This window comes from Martes martes, assembly GCF_963455335.1.
Source record: "Martes martes genome assembly, chromosome: 14".
Classification (NCBI taxonomy): Eukaryota; Metazoa; Chordata; class Mammalia; order Carnivora; family Mustelidae; genus Martes; species Martes martes.
This window is the reverse complement of record NC_137902.1, coordinates 10,398,761-10,424,617: the sequence shown is the minus strand read 5'-3', so window position 1 is coordinate 10,424,617 and position 25,857 is coordinate 10,398,761. Positions and strand designations below refer to the sequence as shown.

The following is a 25,857-nucleotide window of genomic DNA, read 5'->3' as shown; positions in this document are numbered from 1 at the left end:
CCCTTGGATCGAACACATTGGAGAAGAAACAGACATCTGCCAAAATTATCGCTGGAAAAAAATCATGGCAAGTGTTAACAGGAAAGGGTATTGTGAAAGATTCAAAACAAAGTATGGATTGTTAAGAGAGTCACTAAACAGAGTGGGATGGATGCTGATGCAGAAGTAGTACGACCTGAGCCCCTCTCCTGCTTCAATCCTCCCAACACCAGGAACTTCTGACTTTTGTCAGTTCCAACTCCATCACCTCCTGGAATGCATCATTCTATTTTGAACCAAAATAAGGAGAATATAACACCTGTTAGCTAGATAGCTAAACATATATCAGATGGTGACTGCAAACTCTGCCAGCACGAATCTTAAATCTTTCCCAACAAGTATGTAACCTTGCGGTTTTTGCCTTTTTCAGACTGAGCTCCCACTCCCTGGCAATTCAGAGAATACATTTGATTTCAGCGAACTCTGTGCTCCATGGATTACAACCCGTAAAACCCCAAATAAATGCTGTAGTTGCTTTACACACCCTTCTTATGGATCAACAGTATAGATGATGCGCTGAGCACAGAGGAGAGAGAGACAGAGGAGAGACTGCGAGCGACAGAGACAGAGGAGAACCTGCAAAATGAAAGTTGACCCCCCACCCCGCCCCCAGCGGCTGGCCTCAGGAGTCATGTATTTTTTCAAGTATTTTCAAGACCAGAAGTGGAGTGATCTCCATATTTAGAAATTGTTTATATTAAAGCCATTCATCTCATTCCTTCTATCCATCTCACCCCGTCATATTCCTCTATTTGTTCTATAAACTTCTTGAGAGCTGAGGTTCTCCGCTTCTCCTCTTCGCCTCACACCCGATGCCTACGACAGTGCCTGGCATTCGGTCGCTGTCCTGAGCTAACAGACCAAAGTCAGAAAGGCTAACTGGGGCTTTCAGCTCTTGCTTTTCACGATTTCCTGCAGGGTACAGAGGCCTCCGCAGTCGCAACGTGAAGAAAACAGTGGAAGGCAGCACAGCCCCTCCGTGCTCGGGCTGGCAGCCCCAGGTGGGCGGGCGGACTTTGAAGGAGGCTGAACCGCTGAGCCCGGAACCTGAAGAAGGCGGAATCCAAGGTGGGGGAAACTTGCACCCGACGGAACCAAACGGCGGGCGCTCACGGAGCCACCCGGACTCTGTTAGGAACGGAAGCGCAGTGGCCGCCGCTTCCTGGTTGCCGGTGGGCGCCGAGGGCCGGCTTGAGCAGAGGCGATGTTGCCCTTCACTGTGAACTTCAAGGTGTCGGCGCGCACCCTCACTGGGGCCCTCAATGCTCACAACAAGGCGGCGGTGGACTGGTGAGGGCGCCGGGCTTCGAGGCCGCCGGGCTGGGCCATGAGTGTGTAGGGGAAGGGGAACAAGAGGTTTCACCCCCGGTTCCTTTGGCCTCGCCAAGCCTGGGTGCTGCCCTCGCGCTAGAGGTTTTCTCTAAATGCGGGGTTTTTGTTGTTACTATGAAAACAGTAAATGCCCCAGGTGTGAACCTTCCCTGCGCGAATATAGTTGCCCGTTTTCTGCCAGATGTGTTTCTCTTTCCCCAAGCCTGCCTTCCCGTCCCATTCGCCCGTCTTCACCTGCCCTCCCAACTCCAGGCTCCTCTCCCTCCACCATCGGCTCCCCTGCTCCCTGTCTCCTCCCCAGTTTATCTTTCTCTTTTCTCTCTTCCATATCCCTGTTTCTTACCTTTAGTCATTCCACAGCTTGCCAGACCCTGTGCCAGGCGCCTGTACCCTCACCTGTCATCTCACCTTGACCTTTTCACTGTAAACTAGCACTGCAACTCTGAACGTTAATGCTTAGATATAAAGCGAAATTCTGCAGGTGGGGCTTCTGGGAATGTTGGCAAGAGGGAGGAAACCTTCTGTCCAGTGGTTGTCTTTTTATCTGGTTGGAAGGACCAGGACTAGTCACAGATGCTTATGGAACATGATCTCAGGGACTTTGTTGGTGAGTGCTCAGGATTCGAAGTTGAATAAGACAAGGTGCATGTCCTTAAAGACAAATAGACGACAGGAGTATGTTTATACATCTTCAGGGGTGTATGTGCATGTCACTTAGAATCTTTTTTTCTCCACGTGAAAAACGAATGTCAGCATTTCTAGGTTAGCTGGATGTTTTATTTAAATGGCATAAGGCAAAAAAACTGGCTTTTATGCATCAATAATGATTTTATTCATGGTAGTACGTATTAGATTTGTGATTGATTTTAGCATGCCTCTTGGCAAGAGAGAAATCTTTGTTTTGTACTTAAATTTTAATATCACTGTTTTGTTAGGGGCTGGCAAGGTTTAATTGCTTATGGATGTCACTCACTTGTGGTAGTGATCGATTCCAATACTGCCCAAACTCTTCAAGTTTTAGAAAAACATAAAGCTGATGTGGTCAAGGTAAGTCAAATCCCACTTTCACCCTATAACATATTGCCTGTTCTGAAGTTTGAAATAGCACTAGATTCTTATTAAGTGATATATGTAAATGTTAAATAGCTTTTAAACATAATAATTCATTTGGGGGTAGCCTCACTTTTCCATATATATGATTTAATGACAATCCAGGATGAACTATTAAATACTAGGTCTTAGGTGATTTTAAAGATGATGGATAACACCTGTTCCGCCATTTACCAGAACACTCATTCATTCATTAGTTTTGAGCACTTAGCATATGCTAAGGATATAGAGACGAAAGCCCTCAAGCAATTCGTTGTCTAGTGAGGAACAATGAAAACGCACACATACAGTATGCTAAGTGAATGCGTAGGGACAAAGGAGGCTACCTAACACCTAGTTGTAGGGATCAGGGCAGGATCACAGCAGTCTTTCCAGTTTAAGGACTGGTAAACAGTAGTTAACCAAGTGAAGAATGAGAGAAGGAGTACTGCAGGTAAAAAGAAGACTATACAAACGGTAAGTAGTGGGGTATAAAGATGGCTAAAAGTTGGGATATGGCTAAAGGGTGTTGGAAGAGGAGGCAGCCAGGGAAATTCATCTGTCCTAAAAGTGTGAGAAGGTTCTGAAGGAATTTGGATTTTTAACTAGGCAATTGATAAGGATGTATTTGTATTCTAGAAAAATTTACTCTGGCAGCAGTGGAGGATTTCTTGGAGAAAGGCAAGATGAGGCAGTGAGATCATTTAGGAGACTTTTGCAGAAATTTTGGCAGGAAATTCTTAGGGCCTAAAATAAAGCTGAGGCAGGAAGGAGTCATATTCAGGAGCTGCTGAAGAAATAAACTTGATAGCTTTTATAGTAATCAGCTTAGGGAGAGTCAGGGACTAGAATGATTCCAAGTTCTCTTTAAATAACTGGATGATAGTGTTGCTATGACAAGGGTTTTATTTTGATAACAGCTTTATTGAGATATAGCATAAAATTTACCACCTTATAGTGTACAATTCCATGGTTTTTAATATAGTCATAGAATTATGTAGCCAGCACTGCAGTTACATCACACTGAGAAGAAATCCTGCATCTTTTAGTAGCTGCTCCCCATCCCTTCATTCTCTTCATCCTTAGGTATCCAGTAAAATACTTTCTGTCTCTAGATTTGTCTATTCTAGACATTTCATATAAATGAAATGACACAATATGTGTCCTTTTGTGCCTAGCTTCTTTCCCCTTCTTTCATTCAAGGTTCATTTGCATTTTAGCATGTGTCAGTACTCTGTACCTTTTTATTGGTGAATAATATTCTACTCTACCAGTATACCACATTCATGTATTGATGGACATTTGGATACTTGTCACCTTTTAGGCATTATGAATAATGTTGATGTGAACTTTAATGTGAAAGCTTTTGTGTGAACATGTGTTTTCATTTCTCTTGGGTATATACAGAGGAGTGGAATTGCTGACTCCTGTGGTAACTTTGTGTTTAACCTTTTGAGGAACTTCCAGACTATTTCCAGACTATACCATTTTACATTCCTATTAGCTGTATATGAGGATTCTAGTTTCTCCGTATCCTCACCAACATTTGTTATTATCTGTCCTTTTGATTCTAGCCATCCTATGGGATGTGAACACTGTGGTTTTGGTTTGCATTTCCCTGGTGGCTAATGATGTTGGGCATCTTTTCATGTGTTAATTGGCCATTTGTATATCTTCTTTGAAAAGTGTCTATTCAGTCCTTGGCACATTTTAAATTGTCTTTTAATTATTGAGCTATTAGAATTCTTTATGTATTCTACATAGAAGTCCCATATGAGATACATGGTTGGTAAATTTTTTCTCTCATTCTGTAAGCTGTCTTATACTTTCTTGATGGTGTCCAGTGAAACCCTAAGGTTTTTAATTTTGATGTCCAATTTATCTATTTTTCTTCTTTTTCTTCCATTGTTAAGATTTACACCTTTGTTTTCTTCTAAGAATTTTATCATTTTAGCTCTTGCATTCAGGTTCTTGATCCATTTTGACTTAATTTTTATATGTAATGTGAAATAGGGAAAAATGCAGCTGTTTTTTGTATATTGACCTATGTCCTGTGGTCTTGCTAAACTGATTAGATCTAGTAACTTTTGAGGGGATTTTTTTACATAGACAATTATGTTATCTGCAGATAATGACAGTTTAGTTTTTTCATTGATAATCTGTGTGTCCTCTATTTTTTTTTCTTGTCATATTGCATTGGCTGGGGTTGATACTATAATGAATAGGAGTAGTAAGATGATACTCTTGTCTTGTTCCTGAGCCTGGGGGGGAAGGCATTCAGTCTCCTACCATTAAGTAGGCATAGGATTTTATTTTGAAAAAATAGGCTCTCCCTCCCCTCCATTTCCTTGATCTTTTTGGCATTTCTGGCATTTTAATTTCTTACTGTAGACCCAAGTTTCAGTCTGGTATTATATTCCCTTTGCCTGAAGAATTTCCTTAAAGTCCTTGAGGTGTTTATCTAATATAGGTTGATTCTCTAGGTTTTTATTTGCCCATGAAGACATCTCACCTGTTTTTGCTCTTGTGATACTTGAAAGATATTCCACTATCTTCCAGCTTGCATAATTTCTGAGAGAAATTCTTATCTTTATTTCTCTACCTGCAGTGTATGTTTTCTTGTCTGACTGCCTTCAGGATTTTCTCTTTATCCTTAGTTTTCAGCAGTTTGTGATATATCCGGATATCTAGGTGATTAAAAAAAAATACACACACACACACTGCTTGGGGTTTACTGAAATGGAATTCAAGCACTTATATACATAGATACAGTCAGTTCTTATCCATGATAGTTTTATTTGGTTAGGTTCCTGTGAGCCTCTTGTCACAACATTTTCATCAACTGAGCGATACATAACTTTGTTTTGTGTTTGTTTTGTTGATTCATTAACACTGAACTCACAGGCAGCAGCACTACAATTCCTGTCTGAACAGAGCTTATCCCCCATGTTTGTTTCACAGTGCACATCACAACTTCTTGTGCTTGGGACCACTAGGCAGCACTTCACCATGTGCTTAGGGACCATTTTGAATTTGAACAGTGAAATCATCAGTAAAGAGCACAGAAATGCTCCCCCCCCCCAAAAAAAAACGTGGTGCTGTATAGACCACAAAAAAGATACTCGTTTGCGTTATGAGAGCTGAAATAAGAACATTTTGTTTGACCTGGGAATACACATGTATGTTGGGTGACTCAAAGTTTTCACCATTCTGCATGTGTCTCATTGACTATGAAAGTGCTGCAAGTATTACTTTTTTAAATAAAATCACAAATTTCAGTGAGTGGGCAAACACATCTGCAAAGAATGCAGATTGAATATACATACACTAAATATAAATGCACACACAAACACACATTCAAACATGTGCATGTGTGCATGTACACACTTTTACACATTTTATTTTAAAAAATTCTGGCCTAAGGAAAAGATGTATTATAACAGAACCTTAAGGCTTATTAACACTGATGTTCAGAAAACTTTTTGTTTCCATCTTTTTAATGAATTCTTTAGGAATACTATAAGAAAGGCACACTTCTCTACCTTGGCATTAGGTAGGAGTGCGTTCACATATATGTACACACGTGTCTGTGTACATATGTTTATATGGCATATATTTGAAGATTCTATGGTGTTTGGGTTCATTTATTAAGCACATGCTCGTTGAGCACTAGCTTTGGTGGTGGATAGATCTGGGGATAGAAATGTGAACAAGGCCTGTGTGATCCTACCCAATGGAGCTTACAGTTCATGGGTTGGTGATGGGTCAAAACGGGGTAAACAAAGCCATTACAAATTGTTTGTTAAGTGCTTTGAAGAAGACAAACTGGATGCTGAGCTAGAACAAAGGGAAGGTTGTGGCCATGGAAGGCCATGGCTTAGGGTGAAATGAAGACGTGTGTTTTATTCATGACTCTGTCAGTATTTAATGCTCAGGATTAACCTGATTTGTGCTGGAATCTTGTGGTTTTTATTGTAAAAACTCCATTCTTAATGATATTGCTAGAGATATGAAGCACTTTTTTTTTTAAGGAAAAAAATTAACATCTTTTTTCCAGTTTCATGAGAAGGACAGCTAAAGGGCTTTTTGCTTGCTTTTGTTTTTTTTCCATTTTTTCCTCTGCAAGGCTTTGGTAGTTCTAAGTTGTGTCCTTTTAATTAGGAGAGCAGAGTACAGAAAACCATTCTACTTAATAATTAAGGTTTTTAGATGTTTTGTCATGATTAGATTTTATAATTGTATTGCAACTTAAAAAAAAATCACAAATAATAGAAGTCTGACTTTTGAGATGGAAAACAGTTTCCTGTTAATTCTTTCTAAATATTTTTGTGACATAAGTGTAGAATGTAGTTTGAGTTCTGGTTGATGTTTTATGAAAGTTGTGTGTAGTTTCATCGAATACAAGTATTTACTTGATATGATTTCTTCTTGATACTAGGTTAAATGGGCCAGGGAAAATTATCACCATAACATTGGCTCACCATATTCCTTGCGCTTAGCTTCTGCTGATGTCAATGGAAAGATCATCGTTTGGGATGTAGCAGCGGGAGTAGCTCAGTGTGAGATCCAAGAGCATGCCAAGCCTATTCAGGGTGAGGAAAGTCTGTGCTCTGCTAAGTGTTCATATTAACACACTTATTCTTGGAGTGGTTTTTTTTCCCTTTTAATTTCATCACTTCCCAGTTAACTCTTGATTGTGTTTAGCGTGTTTTATTGATCTGAATCTAGCTTTCTTCTCCTTATCAATATATTCTATGCATATTTCCTCAAATCTCAGCTGATTTTTGCTTTAATAAATTGCATTAATTTTAGCATTGGCCTCAATCAAGCACGATGAGAAAAATCAAGCTGCTATGAAAATCTTATAATCTAAGCTACGATAAAGTATACTTGGCTGAACTGCTATTTTAAATTAGCCCTCAATGCTTATTTTCCATTAGTAGAGATGATCCAGATTTTATTTACATTTTCATATAGATCATTTGCTTATGTTACTGACTTAAAACCAATAAGTATTCTTTCGACTCAGGGCTTTGACTAAGCGGTTGTCTTGACTGAGTGAATTTTTTAAATGACTATTTAAAAAATATTTGTTGAATACTTTGTACTAGGTACTGAACAAGATATTTATTGTCTTTATTATCATGTAAAAAACATGAAATTCTGCAAAGTTCCATTAAGTAATTTCACAAAGATGTTAGGAGAGTCTGACGTTGATCATGGCCAGCACAGTCTTTGATGCAAAGTTTTAAGTAATGATTAGTGAAAATTGTATTGTATTTTCTTTAAAGTAATTTGAAAATGTTTATCTTGAGATTCTAGTGTCCAGACAGCTCATCTTAATATAAAACTACACTTTTCCTGTGCGTTCTTGACATATATACACATATATGGAACATGGGGAGAGGAGAAGTTAGGGTTTTAAGGACTTTGGGGAAAAAACCAAAAACAAACCCTGAATGTTAAGGGTACATTAACCAAGTGTTCTGAAGTGATTTCTGAATTTTGCCTTCATCTGGTCTTTGCAGATGTTCAGTGGTTATGGAATCAAGACGCTTCCCGAGATTTACTGCTTGCCATCCACCCTCCGAATTATATTGTGCTCTGGAATGCGGATACTGGCACCAAACTGTGGAAGAAGAGCTATGCAGATAACATTCTTTCTTTTTCTTTTGACCCTTTCGATCCCTCCCATTTAACTTGTGAGTAATAGATTACTTGAGGGAAATGAGTTCTTTATAATACAGTTAATGCTCTGTGTGTAAGATACAACCCATGTCATATAGCTGATGTGTTCCAACAACCGAGCAAAGTGGAGAAGTCATATATCTGGAGCATCTAATACAGATACAAAATCATAATCCCATCTCATTTGCAAGTATTTTGATGGCTAGAACTTTAAATCCGCAAGCTGTACCTTCACTGTGTTGAATTTGTAAATAGACTTCAATTAGCTGGGGAGAGAGTTGCTGTGCTGTTCTAATTCGGGCTTAATTAAATTTGTTTTTCTAGGAACATGTAAAGAACTTGAGTCAAAGGTTTCGTTTAGTATGTGGCCAAATTCAGTTCTTCCTTCTAAAAAATCATTTATATTCATGCTTGTGTTTTGAGTGCCGTAAACAGATGCGTGTGTGGCACAGAATAAGCCCAAGGGAATTTTTTCTTGCAGAGGTTATTTTTGCCTGTGTGCTCTTAGTGTTTTTACTGAGCTGCTGATCTAAAAATGTGATTTGTTTTGAGACGCATGTTTTTGTGATTAAATGATTTGGGAAATATTCTTCATCCAATTATCCAACAGGTATTCCTTGAGCTGTTACTATATCCTAGGTATAAAAGGAATGAAGGGGAATGGGAGGGATGGGAATGGGCAGGTTGTTGTATTAGATAAAGCAGTCAGAGTAGGCTTGATTTTGATATTTGATCGAAAATTGGGAAGAGGTAAGGGAATTAGTTGCGGGAGAGAATGTTTCTCCGGAATTTGAATGACTCAGAATTCTAACTTTTATCTACCAGCATTTGTTATTACTGAGTGTATATTTGTGTGCTGAAGAAGGAAGAGAAATGTGTACCTGCAGAAACTAAAATGGGAAACCCGGCTGTGGAGTTACAATGGTGTGTGGTTAGGTGTTGTATCTATATACACATATACGGTCTGTGTATGTGCACGTGTGCATACATGTGCTCACTCCTTAGTGTGCTATGAAATGCAGTACTGTGGGAACACAGAGGAGGGCTGCTTTAGCTGATCCACTGACTGAGGGAGGGCATCACAAAAAAAGAGGAATGAATGAGACCTTGGAAGGGAGTTCTGTCATCTGAAAAGGAGACAAGGCCTCGGGCTAACTTACGGCATCTCTGTAATTTGGTTGATGAAAGCACAGTATATTTCAAAGCGTCAGTTCACCTAACATCTTTGATTTACTCATACCGAATGTGCTAGGGCTGTCATAACTCTTGAATAGTTCCTTGCTCCCTGTGCTTAAAGCAGCCTCAGGAGGCTGGCAGCAGGGAGCCAGGAGAGATGAGGTTTCTGTTATCCTTGTATTAGCCCCAGTTTTGAGGGAGATTATTTTTCAGTCATAAAAAGGCAAAATTTGTATTGCTAAATGTGGTGCTTCCTTCTTGAATACTTCTGTTTCCTGTACACGTAGTAAGCCATTGTTGGCTCTCTATTTTTACTCTGGATATAAAGAGAAAAAGAACACTCTTGTACTTCCTAAGGTTCAGTCTGAGGCTCCAAAAGAAAAAAGGAAATGTATATTTAGACTGAGTAGCTCATGATAATCATAAAAAAATAGTACCACATCAAATATTTGAACTCAGAACTAAGTGTGATATGCAAAGCCTCTTAGTATGGGATTTTTTTTTTTATCTTCTGTGAATTTTATATTCTGAAAAGTCTTGGATTTTGAAGTTACAGGATATAATGAGGAAAGGTTTTTAATGAAAGTCCGTGCACTGAATTTATTTGGAAGAACAAACATTTGTTCTTTCTGCTAGTGACCTTCTGATATCTTTTTAATATAAAACATTAATTTAGAAAGCTGAGCGTGGAGGCCTCTGATGAATTGTAATGGACCACCTGTTTCACTTCAACTTGGAGAACATTTCAGTTACGACTACATTATACTGACAGTTCTATATTATTAAAATTATCATTACCTTGCTCTCAAAATTGTATTGGAATAAAACTCTGTGCTAAACTTGATTAAACTTTAATCAGAGTTTTGCTTCTCTCAATACAGTACTCACCAGCGAGGGTATTGTATTCATCTCAGACTTCTCTCCATCCAAGCCTCCTTCGGGCCCTGGGAAAAAAGTTTATATATCCAGCCCACATTCTAGCCCAGCTCATAATAAGCTGGCTGCAGCCACAGGGGCCAAGAAGGCTCTTAATAAAGTAAAAATCTTAATCACACAGGAGAAACCTAGGTAAGTTACAAGTATAAAACTAACCATTTAGTTCATCTATTTATCATCCATTCAAGAAACGTCATTTTTGAAGATGTACTAATATTGATTTTATTCTTTACCTCACCCTTTCTCGTTTTCAGTTTTGAATTTATATGGAGGAGGAGAATATTCTCTCTGTCTCTTCCCCAAGGAGGAGGTTCCACTTTGATGTGGCTCCTTTGTTTCCAGTCATTGTGCTAACGTCCCCCCCACTGATTTTTAGAGATGACAGTTTCTGACTTCTGATTTTTAAATCTGAAAACGAAAAATGGAGATTCCACAGTTGGCAATTGAATACCTTAAAAAAACTGGGGACAAAAGCTGGATTTTTATTTTAAATACGTTTTCCTGACTTAAGTGCTCCGCAGTGTCATTAGCTAGTAAGATATGGGTGTTTTTCTTATGCATGTAAAGATGTTTCTCATACTGGTTAAGGGCCAGGATTCTAGGGGAAATTATAGCCCTGTGACTCAGAATTCTTTAATCTTGCTCAAATTTCACTCTCCCAATCTCTAAAACAGCATTTTATAGGATTTTATATGGTTGTTGTAAGGATTAACGTACAGTAGCTTAGGTACTTAATGTAGTGGCTAATAATTTTAGTAACCATTTATTTGGTAAATGCTACCTATTATTGTTTATTTCAGAAATGGCAACTGAATAAAATTTTATTTTAAGTAACTAATTTTATGCATTGGAAATAGACTTCAGTTTTCTTTCCTAGAGAGCTATGATTGTTCTTATATTTTTATGGCTTTGGCAGTTTTTTGACATTCATTTAAAAAAGACTCTTATTTTTAATATGCTAAGATTATTCTGTCTAGATTTTGTGGGTAATTACCTGAAAAATATATGGTCAAATACAGATTGTTCTGCAAGTATATTCTGAATTTATATATAAATATCATTTTTATGAATTAAACCATAGGCTCATTAATTTCACCAAATTATCCCCCACCCTGAGCCAAAATATTGGATTGCTCCTTACGTATTTTAAGAGGATTTTCTATTTTTCATTGGTTCTATGTTATAGATAAATCTTTTAGAGTCTGAATTGTTTGAATTGTTTTATATTATGATTTGTATGTATTATATTTTCTCATATGAGTCATGTGTTCATTTTGAGTTTTGGGGAAATGAATTATTAATCCCTTCAAATAGAACTGCTCCAGGTGCTTTTACATTCATTATTACATGGGATCCTGCTGTAGTTCTGGGCAGTAATACTGTGTCTATTTTATAAGTGAGGAAATTGAGCTGCGCATTGTTTTAAATATGTTCCTCAAGCTTACCCAACTAGGAAGTGGCAGAGCCAAGATTTTAATGCAATCCATGTTCCTCTTTTTAGTCCTCTAATCTAACTTTATTTTATTTTATCTTATTTTTGGCACAAAGAGGTGGTTTTATTAAAGCCTGGGGACAGGACGCATGGGCAGAAAAGAGCTGCCTAACTTTATTCCTATTGAAATAGGTTTAAGAAGGTTATGATTGAATAAATGCAAGTCACAAATGGCTGAAATGATTCTTGAGACCCTTGAACTATCTACAATCTTTATAAAGTTTTATCAATTTTATTTACATAGAAGAAAATGCTGTGATAAGTGAATAAAATACCCCATTTTGTTTCAAAAAAGATTTAAGGTGGCTTAGAAGTGAATGAAGGCAGAGGGGAGGAAGTGACATGCCCAAGGTCATACACATAATCCATTGACTCCTGGTCCAAGGGCCCTAATTGCCCAGATTGCTTTGTTTTGATGCTGAGTCTTGATTTCAGCAATCTGTTTGGTACTTCTAATTGCAAAATAAAAATAAAACTACTGGTTTTGTCACTTACCATCTTATAGACTTACTACTTAAATTTTTCCAAAATTTAGAAATGTATCTCTATCCGGTCTATGCATTACCGTTTATCATAATTTGGGTTTTGGCACATAGTAGAGATCTTAGTTTTAGATGCTAGTCCCTGTTGGTCATTTCAGGAAACAATTGTATCTTCTCATTGACAGTTACGTGGAAAGGACAAAATTCAGTCCTTTTTTAGCTTTTTCTGATATGAATAAAGTCTTTGACTTATTTCTTGATGCCTAAAGTATGTTTACTTTTTTCAGTGCTGAATTTATAACTCTAAATGATTGCCTTCAGTTGGCATATCTGCCTTCCAAGAGAAATCACATGTTGTTACTCTATCCTCGGGAGATTTTAATCCTTGACCTCGAGGTGAATCAAACAGTGGGTGTGATTGCAATAGAACGAACAGGAGTTCCATTTCTGCAGGTATGTATGATCTAAAAGTTATATCCCTCCAAGTTGGTTACGAATATTATAGAGAGTAAAAACATAATCTTGCAGAAGTCCTTAGTTCCACTTTCTCTTTTCTATTTATTTAAAAATTAACAATGTTGCCTGGGTGGCTCAGTTGGTTAAGTGCCTGCCTTTGGCTCAGGTCATGATTCCAGGGTCCTGGGATCAGGCCTGGCATTGAGCTCCCTGCTCAGCAGGGAGTCTGCTTCTCCCTCTCCCCTTTACCCCTGCTCATGCTCACTCTTTCTCTCAAATAAATAAAATCTTAAAAAAAAAAAATTAACCATGTTATTGTGTATTCCTGTTTTTCTGCACTTTTGATTCATTTGATTTACCTTAGAAATTCTTCTGACTGATCTGGAGATATTTATTGAACTATTTAAGTTACCTGGATAAAGTCAAATTTTTATGATTTTGAATGGATGGTTTTTCTTTGTTTTTTAGAGATTTATTTATTACAGAGAGAGAGAGCATGCACATGCACATGAGTGTGAATACCAGCAAGCCAGGGGTGGGGGTTGGAGGGTACAGAGGCAGAGAGAATCCTGAAGCAGACTCCCTGCTGAGTGTGGAGCCTGATGGCAGGGCTTGATCCCAGGACCCTGAGATCATGATCTGAGCTGAAATCAAGAGTTGGCTGCTCAAGGGACTGAACACTCCCCAGGTGTGCCATAAGTGGAGTTTTTGAATAATTCATTTAGTTTTCAAGCTTGGGGATTATGTGTATATTTTTGTTTTTCTTTTTTTTTTTTTCTGTCCATATTCTCTAAATATGAGTTTATGAGCTTCCCGGCATATACTCTTTAATCTATTGTGTTTTTTAAAATGAATACATTATCTGTTTAAAGGTAATACCCTGCTTTCAACGTGATGGTTTATTTTGCCTGCATGAAAATGGTTGTATAACTTTACGTGTTCGAAGATCTTATAATAGTAGTTTTACCACTTCAAATGAGGAACCGGGTGAGTTTATATCTTAGAATAATATTAGAATATTTTTCTCCAGAATTTCATGAGCCTTCATGTGGCGGATACCAGCCAAAGCATAGAGTTGATGGTAATCCTGGCCTTGGGGAAGTAGAATATGATTGTAAAATGGGGCATAAAAAAGCATAAAGCCATGGTTAATTTCATGGTTTTATAATAATGCCCCTCCTATATGCAGCAAAGAAAGTAGTATTTTGTAATTCCTTAATTGTATCCATGAGCCAAGTAGATATTATCTTTGTGCCTTTTTCTTCAGCACAAGTGGAGCCTTTTAAAATACCTTTATTATTACACCCTTGACTTCTCTACTTTAGGAACGTCCAATGTAAAATGACATAGGTTAGTAAGTCTCCAGGATATTGTCAGTTTCAGTCTTATCCTGGAGAATGAAAGCACTGTGTTGTAAAATGATGTACTTCTAAAAGCAAAAGTGACTTTCACGTCTTTTGTAGAGTACCATTATTTTCAGGCTTACTGAGGCCACTATAAATTATGATGCCCTCTAGTGTACTGTACATTATTTAGTCATATCACTGTTGATCCTTTTTCAAAGTTATTTTCTTTGTTTTAATAATATTAAAAAACAAACTATATTGATTGTAGTTTTTATTTTGGAAACTGAACTTGGTATAGACAGCCCTTAAATGAATCATATTTATATTCTGAAGAAATTAGTAATACTTGTAAAAGGAGAAGGCATTTTTGACAAACTGTGTGCTAGTGAAGGAATGATGTTCTTTTTAGTTGAGGTTTTATTTAAATTAAAGCAAATAGTAGTGATATTGCTGTGTTGCTTTCTGATATTTAAAAGAAAACAATAATACTATGTTAAGATCCAGATCCTGTCCAGGAGCTTACCTATGATTTACGAAGCCAGTGCGATGCAATCAGAGTGACAAAAACTGTCCGTCCCTTCAGTATGGTGTGTTGTCCTGTCAATGAGAATGCAGCTGCCCTCATTGTGAGTGATGGCAGGGTCATGATATGGGAACTCAAGTCTGCCGTTTGTAATCGGAATTCACGGAGCAGGTAAGTGAGTCAATAGGATTGTTTTCTGGTTTGCTTTGTTACCTCTTTTTAGAAAATTACTAGAATCAGGGGCGCCTGGGTGGCTCAGTCGCCTTCTGCTCAGGTCATGATCTCAGGGTCCTGGGATCAAGCCCCATGTCAGGCACCCTGCTCGGTGGGGAGCCTGCTTCCGCCTTTCCTTCTGCTCCTCTCCCCTGATGGTGCACGCTCGCTCGCTCGCTCGCTCGCTTTCTCAAATAAATAAATAAATAAATAAATCTTTTAAAAAATTGCCAGAATCATGAAAATAGCAGGGCGTTTAAAAAAATTTTTTTTAAGTGAGAATTTAGACTTTAGATTATTAGGGAATTATGTAAACCTGCTGGAAATATTTCACTGTGGGCAAGATTAATAAATACTATAAAATGGATAGAATGCTATGATCTGAAACTAGTAATTTGAGTTACTAAAATGCGACAGAGGTTTTAAATATGTAAAAACATCTCATTATTATGTCTTTGCAGTAGTTCTGGTGTATCACCTTTGTATTCACCCGTGTCTTTCTGTGGAATTCCTGTAGGAGTGCTACAGAATAAGCTCCCAGACCTCTCCTTAGATAACATGATTGGTAAGCTATTTTTTCCCTCTAACACTTACGTTAGGTATTTTTCTTGAAGGGCAAAATTAATAGTCACTGATTTGCAATTATTATAAAGTCAAAGTTAATATCAGAATACTGGAATGTGGGGTCATTTTTTTCCTCAATAAATCAGAGGATATGAAATATTTAAGCCGAAAAGCATATATTGGCATTACAGTTATTGGAATTAGAAAATGTTCATTCATGAGAGACTCTTGATTTAAATGAAGGAGATGACATTAGGCCTTTGAATACTAGATCTGTGCTGTGTCGAGCTACACCCCACTCCTCAGGGCCTTCATGCGGTCTGGTCCCCTGGCTCGGAACTGAATATGTACTCCTCTTTCTCCCTTTCTGCTACTCCTAATTTAAAATTCAACTCAAGTGTTGCTTTCTTTAGTCTTGTAGCCTGACTTAAATGTTCTTCATTTGCAGTCCCTGATAGTTATCTGTTGTTGGAATGGTGATTCTGTTTGTTTCCTCCAGTGTATTATAAACTGTGTTAAGTGTGGGACAGTGTTTGATTCCACTTTGTATCCCTAGCACCCAGCAAAGAGTCTTGTATAGTCAAGATGTGCAATGAACATTTATTGAAGGAATAAAGTGAGCAGCATTAGAAAAGTAATTTTAACGTCATGATGTACATTTTTAAACTTTCGTGTTGGGGATTCAGCAAATTTATTTACAGGTAAAATATTGTTTCAGAGAGGTACCTGAGTGGCTCAGTGGGTTAAAGCCTCTGCCTTCAGCTCGGGTCGTGATCGGGGTCCTGAGATTGAGCCCCGTATGGGGCTTTCTGCTCGGCAGGGAGCCTGCTTCCCTTCCTCTCTCTCTGCCTGCCTCTCTGCCTACTTGTGATCTCTGCCTGTCAAATAAATAAATAAAATCTTTAAAAAAAATTCATATATAAAAAATATATATGTATTAAAGGAAGAATGTAGATTTGTGATTTCAGATATTGTACAACTAGAAGTTGTAAATATGCCAAACAATTTTGAAGTCTTAATTCTTTTAAAATTGTGGCCATGGCTTATAAAGGATTTTCTTTGCCATTATTTGTTCTTTCATAATGTAATTGAAGATCAGTATTATTTTGTTTAAATGCTAGATACATGATAATACTAGGAAGGGCATTACCTTATTTAATCTTAATCATAAATGGCATTTATTGGGTACTTAGTACTGTGTTAAATACTGTGCTACATGCCCTATGTATTACCTTAATAACCCTGCGAAGTAGGTATATTATTATTTCTGTTTTATAAAGTGGAAACTGAGATCCAGAGAGATTTAAAAAAACTTGCCCCATACCACAGAGCCAAGGAAAGGTCGCCCTAATCTTGACCCTCCTTGGCCATGGCCTCTAGTCCTGGCTACTCCACTGTGATCTTAGGCAAGACCTGACCTCTCCCAGGCCTTGGTTTTCTTGTGGTTCTTGCCGTTTGTAAAATCCTTCTGTTCAGTGACACTAACTCGTTTATTTAAAATTCTTTCTCTTCACCTTCCAGACATAAATCTACATGAGGAAGTTTAGACACGTACTTGTTTTGCAAAATTCATTTTATCAGTAATACAGTTTTCTGAGTTAATTGACCTTGTCTCCACTTAATATAAAATATGAAAGTGAAAAGAGTTATAAACACTCATGCACAGAACTAATCAGTAATACAGAGCCCCTGGGAGTTTGAAATTTCATGCGGTCTAGGTGTCTAAATGATATAAATTACATTTTTTAAAAGACAAAAGGATACAGATTGTATACAGTTCCTGACAATGTAGTTGATTGGAAAGCATTAAATAAGTAAAGCTCTGTTACTCAAAAACATTTTAATTAAAACTTTTAATTAAACTTTTAATTTGATATTCACGATGTCCTTAGTGATAGTTGAAAGCGAGTCAGCTAAATATAGAGGCCTGATTTATATTCATTGGGTACAGCCTGCTGCTTTTTAAGGCCTAATCTGCCCTACCTTGTGAATTGCCTCTTATGGAAGAAGTTCGAAGAAAAATGTTGGCCATTCCCGGGAGTCCATTCCACGCTGTGGAGGGTTTGTAAACGTGGTACCTCTCTGTTGAACTCCATGTTCCTTTAGACTCCCATCTTCTGTTATCAAAGATTGACACCAATCATATGATATCATGGGACCTTCTTATTTGGATTAAATTGATGGCCATTTTTTCTGTACATCTTATGAATTTTAAAATAACATTGTTATTAAAACAACTTTATAGCCTCAGAAGGTTACAGTATTCACAATCCCATCACCTGCTTATGGTAATTATTTACATTTTTCTCTTTCACGTGTGTGTGTGTGTTGTGGGTACATACACACTCAGGTATCCTTTATTATGTATTTTTGATGACTATATCCCAGTATTCAAGAATTGTTTATAGTCGGAAAATTTGTATACCCTTTTTAGTGAACGGTCTGGGTTTTGTTGTACTCATCATGTTCATGTTTTGTTACAATGGTTTTACTGAAGCCTTTTAGTTTGAAACTTAATAACCTGAGTATAATCGTTATATCTGAAAATAATGCCTATTTAAGATTTAACTATCAACAGTGAACTTATATGTTCTTTGTATTATGTATTTGTATATTCTTATTTATGTATAATTTATTACATGTAATTTATGTTATATGTATTATTTATTTGACATATTTATATATAAAGTATTTAATTATAAAGCTTAGATTTTTGTAATTACATTGACACATTGAAAAGATTTCTGATTAGAAATCTAAATGAGTTCCTTGAACCTACAGTTGGTGATCACCAGTGTTATGTATGGTTTAGAAAATGCATTAGATTGAAAAACAACCCTTTAGAAAGGCAGGTGTTAAGGTGGGAATGTGCTGCAGCGCCCCACTCCCCAGAAGCTGCTCTCTGACCGGGGTCCCCTGATGTGCCTTGTTTGGTGCCTCATACTGGGAACATTGGCTGACAAAAGTCCCTGAATCCTGGACAGCAGTCCTCCAGAGTAATCTGTCGTTTGAGGTGGCAGACAGTGCAGTTTCCGTCCCAGAGCCAAGTACAGAGCCATTCTTCAGCTGCGGCCCCTGGAGAGCCACTGATACCTTGTAGACCTGAAGAGGATTGCCGTTGCAATTTTCTTTAAATTTCAGAATACATTGTAATGAGTGTATCTGTACTTTTGCTCACCCATCAGGACAAAGTGCCATTGCTGGGGAGGAGCAGCCCAAAGGCTCCATTCTGCAGGAGGTGCACCTCCGCTTCCTGCTGACGGGACTGCTTTCAGGGCTGCCCTCCCCGCAGTTTGCCATCCGTATGTGCCCACCACTGACCACCAAAAACATCAAGGTGTATCAGCCACTGCTCGCCGTTGGTGAGTATTGGATCTATTCTTTTCGTAATCCTTCGTGCCTGTTTTATGTTTTATAAGACATTTAAGTTTGGCAGTTATTAGAAAATCCTTTATTTGAGGATAAGGAGGAAGAGGCCCCATGAAATCATGTATATACTCATCTGAAAATATTTTTCTTCTTTTGTTTTTCTGTCCTTTTAATCCACCCATCTTTTTATTTATTTTTTAAATTTCTTAAAAATTTAATTTAATTTAATCTTCTTGTGTGTGTTCCAAAATTCATTATTTATGCATCACACCTGGTGCTCCATGCAATACGTGCCCTCCTTAATCCCCACCACCGGGCTCACCCAACCCCCCACCCCCCCTCCCCTCTAAAACCCTCAGTTTGTTTCTCAGAGTCCACAGTCTCTCATGTTTCGTCTCCCCCTCCGATTTCCCCCAACTCACTTCTCCTCTTCATCTTCCCATGTCCTCTGTGTTATTCCTTATGCTCCACAAGTAAGTGAAACCGTATGATAATTGACTCTCTCTGCTTGATTGACTTCACTCATCACACTATTAACTCATCGACCTGACACTGGGTGATAGAGACCCTGACCATGATGGGTACCTTTCTGAAATGTTAGGAGAATAATCTCTGCGTGATGCTAAATCCAGATTCCTTGTGTTTTTTAGTCCTAGTTAGTAGTTTAGTAATAGCAATGTTCTTTATTTGCCAAGAATTGTATATTAAACATTGTTTAAAATGGCTATGGTCTCTTTAAGATTTGCCTTTTGGGTTGAAATTGCATAGTTTTATATTATTGATAGAAAATTGGTCTTGGTTTCAACCTCCTGTCACATTAATTTCATAATAATGTGAGTAATCTAATCTCCTTCATAGATAAAAAACAAATTTTATTTGCTATTATGTACAGAAGATTAAAATGGATTTCTCAAAAATTTCAAAAAGTAGTATATTCATTTGAAATTGTCAACATTTTTTCTTAAGATGCTGTTCGTTGGCTTCTGGCTTTCTCTCTAGGTCTATAACATGATTTGTGTTTTTTTTCTAAAATGAAAGCCTCACCCACATTTATTTTGTTGCTAGTAGGTCTCAGTTAGCTAACATCCTACTCATGAGTACTAAAGGCTCACTTGAGTAACTGGTTTTGGCAGTATTCTGATTTTCCCAGTTTTTCCATTACTGTCTTCTGAAAGTGGTTTGCATTTTAAAGTTTGGTAGTCTGTGTGTACATGTGTCCAGATTTATATAAATACAGATAAATCTTTAGTTTTTGCTTTAGAAACTATTGACTTATATTAAACCTTTTACAGAAATTTTAATTGAAATTTGCTAATGTACATTATAGTACATGTATATACAGTGTCAGTATGCCTAAATTGTCAGTTAGGATTTTGTCAATTTCTTGGAGAAAAATACTTCTTGCCATAGCTAGATAATTGGGAGCTAAGTCAGGGTCCGAGATTTCTGTTGTAGAATAAGCTGTATTTTACTTGTATAGTGTGATGATCAAGTCATTTGTTGAATTTAGTATAATCACAAAGTAAAAATAAAAAATAAAAAATAAGTTCCTAAATTTTTGTAGTCACTAGGGCAAAGAGTCAGAGCTTCACTATGGAATTACTGCTCCTTGTGGAGCCCTTAGAATATTAGATCATAGGTTCAGCATCGTTAAAACTTACAGAATGTAGGGGCACCTGGGTGGCTCAGTCGTTTAAGCATCTGACTCTTGATTTTGGGTTAAGTCATGATCTCACTGTCATAGCAGGGCTCTGTGCTATTCATAGAACCTGCTTAAGATTCTTTCTACTTGGGGTGCCTGGGTGGCTCAGTTGGTTAAGCATCTGCCTTCAGCTGGGGTCTTGGTTCCTGAGATCGAGCCTGCATTGGGATCCCTGCTCAGTGGGGAGCCTACTTCTCCCTCTCCCTCTGCTTGTGCTCTCTCACTCTCTCTGTCAAATAATAAAATGTTTAAAAAGAAATTCTCTCTCCTTATCCCTCTGCCCCTCTCTCACGCCCCCCAGTTGTGTAAGTGTGCGAGCATGCACGCATACTGTCTCTCTCTCAAAAAAACCCCCAAAAAACCAACCCCCCCAAAAAACAAAAAGCTTGCAGAATGCAAAAATCATTTTATTATGATGATGATCTGTTAATTGAAAATTTTTAGTAATTCTTTAGATATTGTCTCAGTAATAGAAGATATTACTGTGGAATAGATGATAAATGTAAACAAATATAATATTAAATTTTTCTAGAATAGTTTTGTAAAATATTTAATGAAGTTTTTATCAGCAGGTATGCTAAAATTGAAACTTGCCTAGTGTTTTTATTTCTATTACTATTCTGTCATTTCTACATTCTGTCACTCTGCATGAATCCATTCATTTTTTTGAAGTCAAGTGCAGTGAGAAAGTGATTGTCCAAGCAATTATACTGTTCACTTTCTTGCTTAACTTATAAAAACATTTTAAGGACTAAAACATTACTTTTCCAAGAATGGCCATGTTCCTCCAGATTAAATTATAGACACACACTCTACCTGAGGCCACGAAAAGCTTTAGGCGTAAAATAACTACAAACGATAATAGAAATAGTAATAAACATGTGCTTAGTTTGTGCCATGTACTATAGTAAGTGTTTGAACTATGTCTTCTCATTTACTCTTCAGCCATTAGATTTTCTATTATTCCCATGTTAAAGGAATTAAAAACACAAATTTAGTGCGGGCAAGTAATTTGTAAGAGTGTAAGACAGAGCCAGAGCTTGAATGCAGGCTAGTTTAACTGCAAAATCCACAGTTAACTGCCACACTTGACCATCTCTATGATTTCTAGAATATGAAGACAAAACAAAACAAAAATCTTTGTAAAGAAAAATAGAAAAGATCTGGTTTCTGAGTTCTGCTGAGGACTGAGGACTGACTATTTTAAACATTCCAAATCTGAAAAAGTAGGAGTTCCCATGTGTGAAAAAGCTTAGCAAAGTGCTTCTTCAAATTTTATGTGTATTGAGTTAGATGTTGAAGTCTTTCGTGAAAATCTATCCCTGGATTTAGGAAGATCTCAGAGCATATGAGATTAGGCCCATTTTTGAAAAGAGAGTAGACAGAGAAATTCACTCTTAACACATAGCTTGAGTCCCTTTTATGAAAGATAAATTTATAAAATTATTAAAACCTTGAGAAAAGACTTTTTGGAAAGATCTGGAACTACGGCTTGAGTAATTCTATTCTCTTACATCGTTTCGATAGGTACAAGTAACGGTTCTGTCCTGGTGTACCACCTCACCAGTGGGCTGCTGCATAAGGAGTTAAGCGTCCACTCCTGTGAAGTCAAGTGAGTATGCATTGTGACGTTGAGATCACAAACAAAGCATACTGGAAAGAAGTTCCCGGGACTCTTTTCTACATTGAATATTCTGCAGTGGTGATTATTTGCCTGAGAGTTTTGAATAATAAATACTCATATTTAAGTAATGGTTATGTTAATCAAGGCTGAACGTTAATTGTTTGCTTCGTAAAAGGATATTACGCAGTGGAAAATTTTGTCTAACTTCTATTGTGGCATCTGATTGTCGAGGATATTTTCTCACTGACTGTCACTGTGTTCCTTTGTTCAGATGGATATAGTTTGTTTTTCATTTCTATAAAGATCCATTGGTAGGACTATTCCTGACAAATTTGAATGAATTCATGTTAATTATTAACTAATCTCATTGGGTTTTTTGTTTAAACACCATGAGAAAAGGACCCAACTGTATAGCATTTCTAGTTTCATTTTGAGAAGTGTTATGTTTGATGAGTGCTGTGCCTTCAGAGGGAGCTGAGGGAAGAAGGTTGCTTGGTTTTGAAGCACATGCGTCTCCATAGCATTACTTGGTTGATGGCAGGGCTGCTCCCCTTCCTTTGCCCTAGCTATGATGGATTGTGAAGTTTCATGTGTATAACATAAATTTATTACATCTCCCGTATTTTTGGATGATCTTTTAACAAACATACAAGAAAGGCCATTTTCTCTCCTCTGTACGTTATATAATCACAGGTCTATGCGTATGTTAAAATTCGTAGTTAATCCTTCCTCAATACTTTATTCTGAGTAATTGTATTTTCTGGATGGGGAAAGGTTAACCCTTTAAGTATGACAACTGATTGTGATGGAATTTCCAGAAGAGTCTACATTGCCTTATTCCTTCAAGTACGTTGTTTGTGGTGCAGCCCAGGTAGCTATTGGTCTCCACCTCCTGCTGTGCCCTACAGTAGCTCCCTGAGTACTTCTGTGTGGTGTCCTAATGTCTTCAGAGTCACTAGTCCCTGGGTACAGTGACACAGGTCTGTGTTTGGACCATGTCAGACTGTTCATCTTCCTCTTCCTCCATGAGACCCTTCTGCCACTGCTGCTACCTGCTGTCTCCCTTTCTTTCCTGTCTACATTGCTTTTCTTAACGTTTCCTTTCACCCTTGGCTTGGTGTATAGTGTTTCCTTTTGTGGCTAACACCCACCAGTCAAATTCTCCTTTTAGTCAGTACTTGTCCTGGGGACGTGTTAAGTATTAATACTTTGCATGACCATTTCTTTGACTCTCCCCTCCTCTATGTGGTAGGCACTATTTTTATTCCCAATTTATAGAAGAAACTCAGTATTGTAATCTATGAAATTTGATCTGGGCCCTTCAGGCTTCAGAACTGACCTTTCTACTTAAAGTGCCTATGCTCTATCTCCAGCTAAAAAAAATGCACGTCAGGCATGTTTTGGCAATAAAATGAAAATGTTGATTGAGCCAGGATTCATGCTAGAAATTTATACCTACTTTTGGAAAATCAAGTACATTTTCATTTTTTTCCTGAACACTGAAGTCTTTAATAAAGACTTAATAGCCAGTTTATCAGCAAGCTTTTAGTTTTAAATTTTTTTTTTTAAAGATTTTATTTATTCATTTGACAGAGATCACAAGTAGGCAGAGAAGCAGGCAGAGAGAGGAGGAAGCAGGCTCCCTGCTGAGCAGAGAGCCCGATGTGGGGCACGATCCCAGGACCCCGGGATCATGACCTGAGCCGAAGGCAGAGGCTTTAACCCACTGAGCCACCCAGGCGCCCCAAGCTTTTAGTTTTAAATAAGGTTTTCCTGGAACATTCAGATGGTAGGTGTCACTAAATACATGACTTACACATGCTGTGATAATATTTGTTATTGAGTAATACTTGAAATTATAATGTTACTTGGGATAGCAAATAATGGATATGCTACAAAGGCTGATGTTGTGAATGATCACACAAATGTGCTCTATTTTTTTATGTGAATTTTCCCTCTTAATTGCCATTTTGAAGATGATTCACATTTTATATTCAGCGATGATGCCCAAGAGGATGCTAAAATCCTGCTGTCTTTGTGTTTCAATTAATGTGATTATAATATTACAATTAAAAGCCATTATGAAAATTTCACAGATGTGTCATAAAGATTGCGGAACTTATTAGCAATAAACCCGACATATTCTAGATATTCATACAAATTTAAGGTCAACTTTTTAAAAAGTTGCTTTTACTTTGTACTAAACGTGTTTTTTAAAAATCACTTATATACTTGAATCTTATGCATATACATGGGTAGGGACTGTCTAACTGCAGGTAGTTTTGCTGTGGGTTGTTTTCAAAATCATGGTGCTTTAGCCAGTTTTATGTTACAAATACATATTGATCAGCTTCTGTATTCCTGTAAACAAAACCTTTGATGCTTATAATTCAATGGAAGATACCAAGGAATAAATAAATGGTACGTGGAGGTTTTCTTAGATTATTAGATTTTTTTAGATTATTAGTTTGTGTCTTTGTCCAGTAGGCTAAATTTACAATAATATAGCACAATGCTCTTTTCAGTGTCAAACTTACTAAAATAGCAGTTTACAGGGCTATCAGAGCATTGACTGACTCAGTATTGCTTTTAGTAAATTGATTTGTGCAAAGTACAATAATCTCTGTTTTGTCTATAAATTTGCAGAGGTTAGTTTCATAGAATTATAGAACTTCAAGGCGTTCCAGAGGGGGGTGCTCCCCGCAGTCCCCCAGGGTGGAGAAGTAGCATCTACAGCAGCCCCAGGAGAAATCAGCAGGGCCAGCCTGGGAACTTGTAGGAGTCAGAACCACAAATGCCTGCTGACAGTCTGCGCTTATGGTTGTTCACTAGTTAAGAATCCAACAGAGCGATCCTAGATCCAGTCCTAAAATGAGCTGCTGTGCTCATGAGTTTTTTGATAGATCTCAGTGTGTAGGTAAATCCAGACAATAGCTTTCTAATTCTGAGAGCCCTGGGTTCGTGCTGTGTTTGACAAGACTTTTCATTCTTTTCTATAGAGGGATAATCCCACCCTTATCTAATCTTCTTTGAAGTCCAGCTTGACTTTTATTTTCTTCAAGTCTATCAGTAGGACTCAGATAGGGAAGCTGCTGCTGGAATCTGCATGCTAATAGTGCCGCATTACAAATTAAAGCCACTCCACATTCTGTTCTGTCCTTAGCGTGGGGGTGTTTTTGTCTTACAGGCAGCGGGGAAAGCAGGCTGAGTATGTGTGACACTAAAAATCATAAGGAGGAGTGCAAGGCTTTCCTCGGACGTCATTCATTAAATCCGACAGAGTTTACTAAGTGCCTTTCACGTGCTGGAGAAGCATGATGTGGTACCTCCCTTCAAAGAGAACGCAGCCCAGTGCAGTGTTTTTCAGCCACACTATTTCCGCATGCTTTTCAGGCAACACCCTACTTGCCCTTTGGGTCTCAGCGGGCCCCCGAGGCCGGATTCTGTGCTACTCTTACAAGCCCTGATTGAACTCTGTACCAGTTCTTTTGTAATAGGGAGTCCAGGACACACTGGTGTAATGTCTTTTTTCTGCTAGATCATAAGCTGCAGAAGGATAGCAGTCAAATCGTTCACAGTGGTAGTCCTGGAGCCTCGCACAGTCATGGGTATACACTAGGTACTTCCCAGACAGATTTTTTTTTTTTTTTAAGATTTTATTCATCTGTTTGACAGAGATCACAAGTAGGCAGAGAGGCAGGCAGAGAGAGAGGAGGAAGCAGGCTCCCTGTGGAGCAGAGAGCCCGGTGCGGAACTCGATCCCAGGACCCCGAGACCATGACCTGAGCCGAAGGCAGAGGCTTAACCCACTGAGCCACCCAGGTGC

General features: G+C 37.9%; 1 protein-coding gene across 1 annotated transcript in view; it reads left to right on the top strand.

The window, feature by feature from the left end:
• Positions 1-1,193: 1,193 nt before the first annotated feature.
• Positions 1,194-25,857, top strand: part of WDR11 (WD repeat domain 11) — a 57,796-nt gene continuing 33,132 nt past the window's right edge. The window contains exons 1-11 of the mRNA XM_080823093.1: positions 1,194-1,329; positions 2,307-2,418; positions 6,899-7,052; positions 7,989-8,162; positions 10,206-10,392; positions 12,522-12,687; positions 13,563-13,677; positions 14,535-14,730; positions 15,234-15,337; positions 18,522-18,698; positions 21,935-22,019. Coding sequence (XP_080679219.1) covers positions 1,244-1,329; positions 2,307-2,418; positions 6,899-7,052; positions 7,989-8,162; positions 10,206-10,392; positions 12,522-12,687; positions 13,563-13,677; positions 14,535-14,730; positions 15,234-15,337; positions 18,522-18,698; positions 21,935-22,019 — 1,556 coding nt within the window. The 5' untranslated portion in view covers positions 1,194-1,243. The remainder of the gene's footprint in view (positions 1,330-2,306; positions 2,419-6,898; positions 7,053-7,988; positions 8,163-10,205; positions 10,393-12,521; positions 12,688-13,562; positions 13,678-14,534; positions 14,731-15,233; positions 15,338-18,521; positions 18,699-21,934; positions 22,020-25,857) is intronic.